The sequence below is a fragment of the Pinus tabuliformis genome, chromosome 1_2 (assembly GCF_031772625.1).
Source record: "Pinus tabuliformis cultivar Carrire ecotype Pingquan chromosome 1_2, CPIR1, whole genome shotgun sequence".
Lineage (NCBI taxonomy): Eukaryota > Viridiplantae > Streptophyta > Pinopsida > Pinales > Pinaceae > Pinus > Pinus tabuliformis.
The window spans coordinates 272,711,787-272,726,762 of NC_142298.1; the positions used below are offsets into that span (position 1 = coordinate 272,711,787).

The 14,976-nt window shown below is 36.9% G+C and overlaps 1 protein-coding gene across 3 annotated transcripts in view; it reads left to right on the plus strand.

Moving 5' to 3' along the window:
* Nucleotides 1–1,848: 1,848 nt before the first annotated feature.
* Nucleotides 1,849–14,976, plus strand: part of LOC149205393 (uncharacterized) — a 393,121-nt gene continuing 379,993 nt past the window's right edge. Inside the window, exon 1 of one of the 3 annotated variants that reach the window (XM_089395037.1) lies at nucleotides 1,849–2,299. In XM_089395037.1, the coding sequence (XP_089251163.1) occupies nucleotides 2,032–2,299 (268 nt within the window). In that variant the 5' untranslated portion in view covers nucleotides 1,849–2,031. The remainder of the gene's footprint in view (nucleotides 2,300–14,976) is intronic. The other 2 variants (XM_089395036.1, XM_089395038.1) reach the window with 2 other exon arrangements.

Here is a 14,976-nt window from a genome sequence, read left to right on the forward strand (position 1 = left end):
AAAACCATCATTTTACCTTCCGATACGCTTTGGACTCCTTTCAATTGCCTTTCAAGCTCAATAAAGCCATTGACTACTCTCTCTGTCACCCTTGTTTTTTTAACAGTATCTATGTTTGCAGGTAAAGCTTCTGTTTCAAGCTTACAGAGAAAAAGCCTGCGTACAGTTGGAAGACAAATATGAAGATCATATCAATTTACTTTACCTTGCAACATAAAATCTAAAGTGATTTACTGTTGAAAAACACAATAAAAACCTCAAATGCACTGTAAAGGTAAAAAGAAATAGTAAAGTTTACTCAGCAAGGTTAAAGGATATTCACAGAGTTTAAAGAGTATCAGATGAAAGATCAAATGAAGAAATCAACCCAACGCAAAGAATTCAAACAATCAAGCAGCTTAAAGGGGGAAATATCAAACAGTAAAGCCAACACAACCTGAATAAAAGGGACAACAAAAAGTAGTTCAACAACTGCCCCTATCTTCTTGTATGAAGTTCTTTCCTTTCCTAGAATAAAATTTTAATCAGTTTTAGGATATTTCTTTAGTTTCATTATTGTATAAATAACTCTCTTCTCGAGTTGTTATGGGTTCGAAGATCAAGGTTTATTACTCATTGATTGCTAAGTAGTGATTGTTCATTCTACTTTGAACCTGGTTGCACCTGTGAAGGAAGCTTTTGTAAACACTTGATGTACTCAGTGTTTCTGGAACCTTAATACAAAGCAGAGGATTCTAAATTTGGTTTTACACAATTTGTGTTATCCTGTAAGTTTTTCAAGTTATCAATTATTATGTCTTTTTTCATATGCTTATGACTTATAGAGATATCTAGGTAGGAAGATTTGTGTCTCAATTTATTCCTATAAACTCATGAAGTGATCATCTATTAAGGGAATGGATTAATGAAGTGTTTGTTTAGCTAATCCCCTCTAATCAATAAATCATTAGCATCTTGTGTAAGCTTAAGTATAGTGCTTTGAACCTTTGGAACGTAGTTTAGAAGGTTTTTCCACTTATGATTGTTCTATTTTACAGTCTGGAAACTGTGATAATCATATTATTTGTTATCTTCTTCTCACCACCATTTTGATTTATATTATTGTGTAAAGCTTTATAGCAACCCTTTGCTAAAGTATTAATATAACCCAAAGGATTAAGTATTTAAATTCTACATATGTCTTCATTCATTGGTCTTCCAAAACTAAAACCAAAAACCCCAAAACAATTATTTTAGATGCTCTGGCATTGATAGCTGACCTATTACTATCTCAGAGATACAACACAAATTACATAAAAATAAAAAATAAATTTACTAAGTAAAACATTTTAGCTCATTAACATTACATAAAAATAGAAATTAAACTTAAAAAAATAAAATTAATAATTAAACCAACTTACATCTATCTTAACTTTGGATCTATCAAGCTTATAGAGGGATCAAATCTCTCTAAGTGCAATTTTTTTTTCCTGTTTTTCACTCATAAATGAGGTTTGCATCTTAACAGATTGATCCTTTTGGACTCTTAATAGATCCAAAATTAAAATATATCTAAACTAATTATAAAAAAGATATATTGATCTTATCATTAATACACATTCATTATTAATATAATAAGTCGGAGATATTTCAATACTATTCTTTAGTGAAAAATAAGTTGAGTAAACATTGTTAAAAAAAATATTACCATGTGAAAATATGCATTTTACACTTTGATAATATAAATTTATATGTATATAAAATTACACAATAAATAATATATGATGTCACATTATTATAAAATAATAATAATTATTATTATAATCTCAGTGGCATATTGAAATTCAAATTATTGGCAATGATATTTTAACGCATCTCTTGTTTCGTGTTTTAAAAAAGAGTGGGTAAGGGGTTTGTGCATATTCGTGTAGCAATGCAACATGGGGGTTGAGTCTCGAGTACAGTAGCTGGTAGGCACAGCCAAAAACAAGAATACTCGTACGTAAGCTGAGAAGAGTGCAGAGTTTGTTATTCTGTGGCTCAATTTGGACAATGCCCTCCATTGCAGTTAGCACGGCGTATGCGTTGTCGTTTGCAAATGATCGCAGCGTCGGCGTTGCAAGGGCAAGGGGATTGGGAAAGGCATGGGTCCATAAGCGGTTGAGGTTTTCATTAAACGTGGAAGGTTCTGGACGCTTAACAACTAGATCTTTGCAGAAAAGGAGAAGTCTTGACATCGAGGAGGACGTTCCGGGACAAAATGGATTCTCAATTCCTGCCCGCTCTCATTTGCTTCAAGTGGCGGTGGATATCGATGAAGGTCTTATTAAATTCTCCCCCGATTTTTTCTGTGCCGAAAAGAATTATCTGCTTATTAAAGGGATGGCTAATTATTTTAAGTGAACTATCGTTGGCAAGATATATGTTTCAATTGGATGCCTAGAGTTATTTAAGAGAGGACATGATTCATGTATCTTATATGACGAATGAGCACGAACCCTATTCCAGCTTAACCACTGGAGTCATGTTCATTCTAGTTGTTATTAGAAAATAAAAAAATATTGAATAAAAAAAATATTGAAAATTTTAGGCATTTGTTGAATGGTGATAATTCTATTAAAACACTATAAAAGCAATCTAGAGAATCTATTTGCTTTATAGGACTTTAGAAACTCTATTTGCTTTATAGGTCTTTAGAACTATAACAATTTAGCACCCCTGCATCCATTGCATATTATTTAGGCTAAGATGTTTATGAATTGGAGCTTCCCAAGATCCGTAGAAACACAAAACTAAAGGAAATTATTATCAAGACCATGAAATATGTTATTTTTATGGAGGATATTGAGTGTTCAATTTATCTCTTAAACCATGTAAAAGTACATGAAAGAGTGGGGTGTTAGAGCATAATCCCTAATATATAAATTTAATGGTAATAAAAATTATGATACCTTGTTCCTAACTTTTTAAAGAATTCCACCCAACTTCAAATATGTTGTTCATAGCATCAATGTTACAAAGGATATGTCTCTTTGATTTGATCTTGGGATTGGATGAGGAGTGGGGTGGGGAGATAGGTATGGGACATTCTCAAGATATTTGTAAAGTAATGTCACAAGATGTCAATGTTGCTAGAAATAAGAAGAAGAAATCGAAATAGTGATAAATAAAGATGCATAGAATCATCAAAGGACGGATGATCATCATGGAGAACAAAGGAGTGATAATTTGATGATGCTAAGTTAAATGAACAAAATCACAATTCTAATTATTGTAATCTCAATTTTACATTCTGTGATGTTGACAAGATTTATTTTGTGCAAGTTCTTATCTAAACATTTAGAAGGTACAAGTTTGAAACTTCAACAAGCTTAATAGAGTTTTTAATCTCAAGCTTAATCATTAAATAGTTTTATGTGAAGGAAAGGAAAACTATGCATTATATTTATAATGAGTTGGACCAAACTTGTAAAAGATAAGTGTGTTGAGAGGTTTACATTCAATTTTTAATTATGTTTTTTGTTTCCATTACACCTCATATTGCCATGAGTTGTAAATTGTGATTTTCTCACATGACAAGATTTGTAGGGGTAAACTTACGAGGACACTAATGGACTAGAGATACTAACCTTTTATTTTTGCTTGGAGATAGTACATCTTGGTTGGACATATTGATAATAGTGGGTCCTCTTACTTTACCATGATGTCGATGTAGACTGGTCTAGAGGATTGTCTTGTTACTTAGTTCTCTCTTAAAGGTTGCACTTTGCCTAGATGGATCATTGTAGTGTGCTCTTTGGTGTTATGGTATGTCATGGGTGGTTGGATCATTTTTTTCACTTAGGGAACATTTGAGTAAGAATAAAAAAGGTGGCATGGTGTGATCTCAATTTATGATGACACAGTTATTACTTACCTCCATTTTAATATGATTTTGGATGGTCATCTCTGTTGAGAAATCTAGGGCATAGTAATTAAGTGATTTCTCTTTATTAGTAACTGCTTGTGAGTGCTTTTTACTTCTTTAGATTAGGACCTTCTTTTATTTAGGTTATTAGCGTTCTTCTTCATCAAACAACTACCAATGCATAAACCATAATGAGACAAGAGACACAGAATATAGTCTATCAGCCAGGGTCAGAACCTCTCACTCTTTGAGAGGAAAACCCGAACAAATTATTCTTCTTTTAGAGATTCCAATTGACGAATACCAAGACCAAGACCCTCGACATATTTGCCTCTCCAAGACCAAGACACAAAGCTTCTTAGTTTGACCCTTTGCTTCCTTGAGTCAACGATGGTCAGATTGCTGATTCTTCTTTCCTTCTCGGTTGCTCCTTAGACTTCGGGTTCCTGTAATTCTTGGCTTCCTTCAGAAACTGATGTAGGAGCATCTGAGTACCCTTCATTCAAATCGGAATTCAAAGCTGTGAAAGGGAAAACGTGGACAATCATTGTAAACAGGGGCAAATTCTATTAAAACAGAGCTAAATTGATGGAATTGATAAGTCTTTAGGGGTTTGATTGAGCGATTGTGGGAGAAACTCATGGATCATAAACGATCCCTCCCTTTGTAATTTCCTATATAAAGAGAGTCTGTGTTGTGAGATAGGGGGAGAGATAGGATACAATGTAGCCGCAGGGGAATTTGTGACTAAGGCCATGAGGCCTTAGCCTGTAATCGAATTATGTATATAATTGAAATATGTGTGTTATCTGTATTTTGTGTGTCTGTGTGTTGTTTTACCTATAATCTGGATGTATGCGATGGAAGAGCTAAATTTCGTGTGACAGGTTATTGATCGACCATCAATCACTATAAGGATCGATGGCGATCCAATGATAATACGATATCATAGAGTGAGCTGTTGTATGAGTAATGTGAGTGCCTTAGGCAAAGTATGGCAGAGTTAACTCTGTGTTGAAATGCGAATTCCACCAATAAGTGATTACACGACAATCGTTGGATTTAAAATTTATCAACGGAGGAGAGGTATTTAATCGAAACTGGAGTCGATTGAATAGCACAGTGTAAACCATCGAATCGGCTAGATCGACGGATAATAATGGCGGAAGAGGAATTTGGGGGAACCATCACAACCGTCTGATGGAAGAAGATCCATGGTGATCACGCGGAAACTTGCGAGCAAGTTATCTCGGCTAATGGACCCGAGAAAATCATTTAAAAGAGTTTATACTTCAGGATGATCAGACCGTCCGTTTAATGGCGATTGGACGCATATCGCGTTGGGAAATGCACAGGACTTAATTCGAAAAACGGATGCGATAAGGTTTTATACAACGGGCTTAAAACCTCGTTGAGTTCCGACCATCGAAACCGTTCATTGGTTGAGTGATCAGATGGTAATCGCGCTCGAATGTGCGTACGGGGTAACACGCCGGGTGAACCCGATATGTTATCAAAGAGGGTTAACATTTATTTGGGTTCCGGCCATAAACGTTCAAGGACCGACGTTGATTGTTCATGTTTTGTTATGAAGCCCGCTGGTTAAAAATGCTTCCGATGTATACGTGGGCCCATAGCCCACAGGTCCACGCACGTAATTTGTAAAGATGCAACTTTGCTATATCAAAGTAGCTTAGCTGTCATCATTTTTTGGTATCAGAGCAGAAGAAGATTTTGCGTTCAAAAGGAGGTACAATTATGTTGAAGATTGGTGAGTTTATGGTCTTATTCTTGTCGTACAGATAGCGGTAGAAGAAGGTGAGAAGATTGCAGCAACCTAGAGCAAGGAGTGCTCATATGGTTCCAAAGAAGAGAGAACCAGAGAGATGCCGAAAGACTAAGCTCAGAGGAGAGAAGCTTGGTGAGGTATTGTGTAGCAGGGAGGACCTGTTACTGCAGAGGTTTTGTTGCAACTCACAGAAAGATCATAAAGGCAATTCCACAGAGGATGTGGGTAGAAGTGCTAAGGGATGAAGGAAGCATATGACGAGGAGGTCATAAATTTTTGTACCTTGGGAGTTTGATGCAGGAGCATCCGAACACCCTTCATTCAAATCAGAATTCAAAGCTGTGAAAGGGCAAACGTGGACAATCATTGTAAACCGGGGCAAATTCTATTAAAACATAGCTAAATTTATGGAATTGATAAGTCTCTAGAAGGCTTGATTAAATGTAATTATCTGCCATGTATGCATAACGAGAGATTTAGGGGTTTGATTGAGTGATTGTGGGAGAAACTCATGGATCGTAAACGATCCCTCCCTTTGTAATTTCCTATATAAAGAGAGTTTGTGTCGTGAGACAGGGGGAGAAATAGGATACAATGTAGTCGCAGGGGAATTTGTGACTAAGGCCGTGAGGCCTTAGCCTGTAATCGAACTATGTATATAATTGAAATATGTGTGTTATGTGTGTTTTGTGTGTCTGTGTGTTGTTTTACCTATAATCTGGATATATGCGAAGGAAGAGCTAAATTTCGTGTGACAAGTTATTGATCGATTATCGATCACTATAAGGATCGATGGCGATCCAATGATAATACGATATCATAGAGTGAGCTGTTGTATGAGTAATGTGAGTGTCTTAGGCAAAGTATGGTAGACTTAAGTCTGTGTTGAAATGCGAATTCCACCAATAAGTGATTACACGACAATCGTTGAATTTAAAATTTATCAACGGAAGAAAGGTATTCAATCGAAACTGGAGTTGATTGAATAGCACAGCGTAAGCCGTCAGATCAACTAGATCGACTGATAATAATGGCGGAAGAGGAATTTGGGGGAACCATCATAGTCGTCCGATGGAAGAACATTCACGGTGATTGCGCGGAAACTTGTGAGCAAGTTATCTCGGCTAACAGACCTGAGAAAATCATTTAAAAGAGTTTATACTTCGGGATGATCGGACCGTCCGTTTAATGGCGATCGGACGCATATCGCATCGGGAAATGCACGAGACTTAATTCGAAAAACGAACACGATAAGGTTTTATCCAACGGGCTTAAAACCTCGTTGAGTTTCGACCATCGAGACTGTTCAGTGGTTGAGTGATCGGACAGTAATCGCGCTCGAATGTGCGTACGGGTTAACACGCCGGGCGGACCCGATATGTTATCAAAGAGGGTTAACATTTATTTGGGTTCCGACCATAAACATTCAATGAATGACCGACATTGATTGTTTGGGTTTTGTTATGAAGCCTGCTAGTTAAAAATGCTTTCGATGTATATGTGGGCCCATAACTCACAGGTCCACGCATGTAATTCTGTAAAGATGCAACTTTGCTGTATCAAAGCAGCTTAGCTGTCATCAGAAACCCTAACACGTGTGAATCATCAAGATTGTAACCTTGATTTCCTTCGCTTTAGTTGGAGGCTACTTTCTTGTCAACTCGGCTTGCACTCTAGACTTGTCCTCTTGCTTGATTCAACCTTCTATGATGACTGATATAGTCTCGGCTTCCCTTGCAGCAGATGGTCCTTCTCCTCGCACGTGTGATGGATATCAACCCTTAAAACAACCCAAACCAACTTGTCTTGTAGTCCTTCCTTCTTCGCTTGGAGAGAGGCTTCCTTTATGTGATTTCACACTTCCTTTTGCAGTCCTGTTCTTGTCCGAAGTTCTCTGAAATTCTGCTCTGAAATGGAGTATGAACAACCCTATTTATAGTTGTTTCCCATCAAAATACGCCGACATGTCTATTTGAGAGATTTATATTATTCTTTTGAAGCCGACTTGAAGGAGGTGACCTTGTCTTAGTCTTGGAGGACTTTCTAACTTACTTAAGGATTTTTATAAATATATAATATGCCCAAGAAGGGTCCTTCATACTTGACATAGACTCAAATTGACTTTTATGACTAGATGACAGATCCTAAAGTCTCACAATGGGAGCTATCACTAAAATAAAATTCCTTGCTCATGGAACCCATGAGACAAGCATTACAATAATAATTTTATTTTTCTTCTTTTCATCAATTATGTAAAGTCATAATTACACATGTCATTATGAAGACTGAACCTAGTTACTTTTCAACACTCCCTCTTAAATAGGGAGGTATTCATAATGGTACTTGGTCATTCTCAATCTGAAGAATTTCTCATAAGAAAAGTCAGATTGGTAACCCATCTGTTTAACATCATATCAACCAACATTGTCACATAGCAAGGCCTTGACTAACAACTCTATCTCTCCACAAGATCTGAGCACAATGCTGGCGAGACTAATGATGTATAGACACCCTCATCATTGTCTCTCTCAAGACATACCCCACCCGGGTTCTCACGGTGTGTTCCACCAGGACTATTCTTATCTTGGATTCCCAGTCCTCAAAGAATATTGGTCCCCAACGACTACTCTTATCTTGGATGCCTTGATACTTCCTCAAAGAGCATCAGATGCCAAATGTTTACCCAATCCTCCATTTTGTCTTCCCAAGTGAAGACAAGAGTGATGTGTCTATCTCTCCTTCTTAATTAGGGAGAACATATCGATTCCAATAAAGGAATGTACTCATTCCTATGGAAGGAATGTACTCATTCCTATGGAAGGAATGTACCTAAGCTCCCTGTTGGCTTAGGAATTTCCAAGTTTCTTCCAAGCAAGAAACTTGTTTCCAGGCTCCCTCTTAATTAGGGACACACAACAACTCCTCAGGTGGAGATGATGGGACAACCAGTTGCTTGAAGAAATCCTCTTCACGGTGTCATGAACTTCTTTTCATTATCTAGGAGTCTTCATGTTAGGGATTTCTACATAGGGCACCGACCATCCATCACTTTCATCCATGAGTCAGCCATGTCATCATCGGAAAGTGATCCATCAGTCCATATTTGCCCTTCCTTCATGCCATGCTGTTTTTTCATGCCATATTTACTTAAGGATCTTTCATCCTACTACATGTGCATTTGTGGTGGAAGACATCGTTAGATCTTCTCTTGGCAACCCTGCATAAACCTATCCAAAAAAATAAAATAAAGGAATGAACATTAAAAATCAACATTACCTTTGTGATGGTCTTTCATCATGACATCTACTAGTTTACATCAACATCAAGCATACATATCGACACATCTCCCAAAGATATATATTGTCAAGTGTCTCTTTCTTTTTCAGACTCCATTAGAGTCTTCATATCTTTGATGGAGATATCCTAGTCAAATCTTCTTGGTCTTTCGAATGTTGAATGCCTTTACCATGGTTGCATATTCCACGATCTCTTCCTTCCTTTATTCATACGTCTCATTCCTAGGAGCTTCCAATCAGAGTTCCTCAATTGTTGTCAACCACCTCATACTTCATATGAGGACATATTATGTTGATTTCATCTAGTGAATGTGTGACCCATGCATTCCTGCATTCCTTCGAGGGAGGAGATCCTTCCTTTTGATTATGCTCTCAAGATAGAGCATTGATCCATGTTACCTACAACCATATGACATGACTCTTTAATATTGAATATAAGCATACATACCTCATTTTCCTTTGGGTCATCCAGACTTCTTGCAACAACTTCCTTGATTGAAAGAGCTTCAATCCCTTGATCTGCTTCACTTTTATGTCATCATACCATCATCCCATGAATTCCACAAGTTTGGAATTCTTGATGAAACACTTGCTTCCCCTCATGATCGGTGAACCTTTCAATGAAGATTCCATCAGAGAATCTTGAGGATCTAAAGTATCCCCATCAGCGAATGTTTCTGTTTGACAGATGTATGATGAACCTTGTACTAGATGACCTTGCCACTTGTGTTTTCAATGAGATTCCCAAGAGCTATATACTTGACTTCCATAGATTCTAACCGTCTTTCATGCTTTTCTATGATGATGTCTCGAGCTCTTGCTTTCAATGCTTCTATGATGCCTTGATGCATCCCATTATTTTACTTAGTGAATCATGATAGCCATATCTTAGAAGACTTAGGAACTTGAAAATAACTTATGTGAGGAAGACTATCTCAATAGTGGAGATCTATTACTTCCTCCTTCTTGGATTTCTTCTTTTCAACTTCCTCCACTTCCTTGGTGATGTGGGCTTCTTCTCTTCCTCTTTTGTTATTGTCCTTCTTGAGTTTAGGACAATCTTTCTTATACTGTCCATATTTTTGACAGTGTAACACCCATAGCATTGTATTTTAGCCATGTTCTTCTTCTTTTTCTGAGGACCAAACTTTCCAAATTGTCCCTTTCTTTTTGTCATTGCAGCATAAGCTTGATTTTGCTCACCTGCTCCCACATCAGATTTGGCCTTTAATCTAGATTCTTCAATCTTGCACAGTGACCATAGATCCTGGAATGGAGTAGCTTCTTTTTTTCCATAATTACTTGAAGTAAAGTTACCCCACTCCTCCGGTAGTGTATTTAATACAATTGTAGTCATTTCTCTATCAGACATGACTTCTCCTAGATCTTGTAGTTGATCCCGGATCTCAGATATCCTCATAAGGTATGAGGCTATTCCATCTTCCCTTGACATCTTCAGCTTGTAGAGTTCTTGCTTTAATGAGATGACTTCTCCAACAATGCTTACTGAATACAACTCTACCTCTTTGTCATATATTTATTTTGAATTTTCGAGTTTAGATACATATGGGATGAGGGGATCCTTGATGGATTCTATGAAAATCCTTTGAGCCCTAACTTCCCCTTTCATATACTTGGCAAGAGCTTGAGCATCTTCCTTTCTTGGTTTAGTGATAGAACCTTTGACTTTCCATAACCTCATTTTCAATGAGATTTAGATCTGTCTTTTTCTTCCATGCATGATAGTTTGAAGCCCCACCCAATTTGTTGCTTTCCTTGCAAAAAGACATCTTGACAGATTTAGATGTGTACATAAATATACTTACTTGATAGGATGCTCTTGCTTCTTGTTGCTTCCTTGATGTTGATGATGATATAGAGGATAGAAAACTTCTCCTTAATAAAGGTAGTTTTCTTCAAGAATGATCCTTGATCCCACAGAAAGTGAGATGACATCGCCTTTTGATCTAGCTTCCTTTGGATGAATAGTCTTCAAAACACTTTAACTTGATTAGATGTAGGGTTTTGGCCTTCTCCCTCTTGATGATGATCCCAATACTACTTTGTAGACTTCTTTGATCTAGGGCTATGATGTTTCCTTTGACTTCAAGATGATCTTTGTTTTGATTCTTTCCTTGAGATTTGATCCTTGAGTGTCCCTTGATAAGATGCCCTTCCTTGACTTAGTCACCTTAGCTTTGATACCATGTTGAGAAATCTAGGGCATAGTAATTAAGTGATTTCTCTTTATTAGTAACTGCTTGTGAGTGCTTTTTACTTCTTTAGATTAGGATCTTATTTTATTTAGGTTATTAGTGTTCTTCTTCATCAAACAACTACCAATGCATAAACCATAAAGAGATAAGAGACACAAAATATAGGCTATCAGCGAGGGCCAAAACCTTTCTCTCTTTGAGAGGAAAACCTGAACAAACTCTTCTTCTTATAGAGATTCCAATCAACGAATACCAAGACCCTTGACCTATTGGCCTCTCCAAGACCAAGGAGAGGCTTCCTTTATGTGATTTCGCACTTCCTTTTGTGGTCCTATTCTTGTCCGAAGTTCTCATAAGTTTTGCTCTGAAATGGAGTACGAACAACCCTATTTATAGTTGCTTCCCATCAAAATAAGCTGACATGTCTATTTAAGAGATTTATATTATTCTTTTGAAGCCGACTTGAAGGAGGTGACTTTGTCTTGGTCTTGGAGGACTTTCTAACTTACTTAGGGGCTTGTATAAATATATAACTTGCCTAAGAAGGGTCATTCATACATGACATAGACTCAAATTGACTTTTATGACTAGATGACAGATCCCAAATGCTCACAATGGGGGCCATCACTAAAATAAAATGCCTTGCTCATGAAACCCATGAGACAAGCATTACAATAATAATTTTATTTTTCTTCTTTTCATCAGTTACATAAAATCAGAATTACACATGTCATTATGAAGACTGAACCTAGTTACTTTTCAACAATCCCACCATTGCCATAAATGTGGTGGAAAACTAATTTTAAAGGAACCACCCACTTCTCCACTTTTAGAATGAAGGCATCGATATTTAAAAGGCAAAGTTGAAAATCATATCAATAACTTGGCAACTCCCTTTACTACCTAACCTAGCCAATATATTAAGTCATGTGATGACCCAAAAAAGCGGAAATGTTGTCATTAATATTCTAAAGTATTTTTTCGAAGCCATTTTCTTAACCATAGTACCTCTTTTGACTTGGAAGATATATGCGTTAGTGTTTGTTTAAGATCCCTTGTTATAAACCATGGAAAGAGGGTGTCTTATGGCCCTGTTGCCTCAAAATCTAGTAGATCTTGTGAGGGTAGCTCACAAGACAAGAACTAGACTAAGGGGCAACAATATGAGGTATGACTGACTATCACCACAACCACTACCTCCAGCTCTTTAATGGACTTTCACCACAAGGGAGGCTTCCCTATATTAGGTCACCTGAGGATATGTCTAGTCCAAGGGGAAAAGGTGACAAGGTAGGCTAAGGAAGATGCCCTACTTAGGAACAAGGCTCAATTATCACAATTAGGGAATGCACGTCCTCCAAAAGGTCTAGTTAGGGCACAACGTGACCTAGGGTTAGTGAATAAGCAAGGTTAATAGACTTATTTAGGATCACAAGGCCAAGAAAAGGCTGTAATCAGTGTTACTTGGGACGGGGAGCGAGAGCGAAAACCGGTGCGAGAGTGACATTTTCAAAAGCTCCCGGTTTGGAGCGAATCCTGGAGCAATTTTTATATAATATATATAATTTTTATATTTTGATACATATATGTCAACAAAAACATGTAGAATGATGAATTAGATATAAAAAACATAAAAAAACATAGATTGATCATTGAACCATATAACATCAATAATCTAGAAGTTATAATCTTCATCAACCACGTCCACAAGTTAGTAACATACAACATATTGAGTCTCGTGAATCATGATTCATCAATCTTAAACTTTCAACTTCAAGCTTTCAAAATTGAAAATTCAATATATAACATTTATCATCATTGATCACCAAAGTTGTACTTGTAAGCTAAGTTTAACCATTACAAGAAATAATATCTAACATGAAATGAAATGTTATAAAATGAATTATGAAATGAAATGAAACAACTTTCACGAAGCATCATATTCATAATTCAGAATCATTACCAATGAGTTATAATTGCCAACTTCAAACTTCAAACTTAAATTGTCATATATTGTTTACAAAAAATATCATAATAAATATGAAAGAGTCAAGACTCAATAGTTATGAAAACTAATAGAAACTAGAAAAGACAAGTAAACTGTAAATCTATTATCTACTACTTCATGTGGCCCTTGCCACGAGAAGTGTCTGATGTATGAGCAGGTCGTGGTGGTCTTCTAGGAGTCTCCTCCCGCACAGACCGATGACCAGAACCAGAAGGCACATGCCCTCCACGTGAGGGTGTAGATGGAGGCGGCGACAACAAAGGAACAAGACTCGGAACTCGAGCACTGCTACTGGATGGTGGAGGTGGCATGGTTATTGCTTCATCTTTCTCTCTCATAAGTTCCGCTTCCAGTTCTTCAAGATGTATAGTGCCATCCTCCAAATTATCATCCTCTGGGTAGTTGTCCCAAATTTTATATGTTGGATCCTCATAAGCCTGATCACAGTAATGACTCAACAACCTCAACTTGTAGTGCACATAAACCAAGCTTTCTGCCCGGTTTTTCATTGAGTCTGTTTCTTTTCACATTCGTATGAAGCTATAGGTGCTCCAACACCTCTCTGCAGAAGAAGTATTTACAACCTGTGAGAGAACTTTTTTTGCCAATTTTGGCAAAAGTCCCTGGCCACCATATGATTCCCACCATGTGAGAGCATCAAATCTGTCTCTATCTTCCATTGCATGAAAGGTACCAAACAAACTAGTGCAACTGAAGTATCTGCCTAATTCAAGATGCACACTAGCACATTCCTCCCTGTCAGGTATCAACTTTTCTAATGTTTGCAAATATTCTGTAGATACCTCTTCATCTATATGGGGTTTGACCCTAACCCCATCCCCTGGTACAAGTTGGCCCAACCAAGATGCAGAGTAGTATTTTGGCGTAAGGATATACACCAATCAATGTAGTGGAACATTAAGTTTATCCCACCGTATACACCACAATCGTGAATTAGTTTATACAAGTTGGGATCATTGTTATGAACAATTTCTTTTATTTTCTCCAACATGTTATCCATCTCCTCATACACCTCGCCAATCACTGGTTTATTTGTATTTGCAAATCGAATCATGTGATAAACGGGCTTGGTGAAAACTAATACTTACCTCACACGTGCCCAAAACATACCAACAAAAGCGGTCTCCTCCACTTGTTTAAAACCTTGCCTATCAGTTGCGTTTGTAGCCCTTTCCTTTAATACCTGCAAGTGTGGACTTGATACCATGTGTCTAGTCAATTTAATGTCTTAAATTGCTCTACATAAATTATCAATCTGGGTATCGTAAACTGATGAAGTGTGGTGCACTATATGTGCTTAGTTAACCTTTCTCTTACTTCGTTGTTTTATAGTTTATGTTGTTTTTGAAGTTTTGTTCTTGTTGGTTTTCTAAAGTGTTTAATGCAAATGGAAGTCCTATTCTAAGGTCTTAAGAATACTTTTAAAGGACAAGTATGGATAAAGATTTCAAGACAAGGCCTTTGTCCCTAATGGTAATTTCCAAAACTTAGCACTTCAAAAGAACTTAAAACATGTTATTGATGGAGTTAGTATTTAAACAAAAGTGTAAATATACAACTAGTTCAATCGAAATAAAATGCAATAATCAAATAATGAGAGAATGACTATGAGACCCAGTATCCTTGCTGCTTCAGCAAAATGACAAGATGATTCTATCACGTCATTAGTTCATTAAAAGGCTATGTGCATCACTAATCTACAATCAACTTGAAAGCAATTTATGTACAGCTAATATACATGGTGAAATAAAATGCAAAAA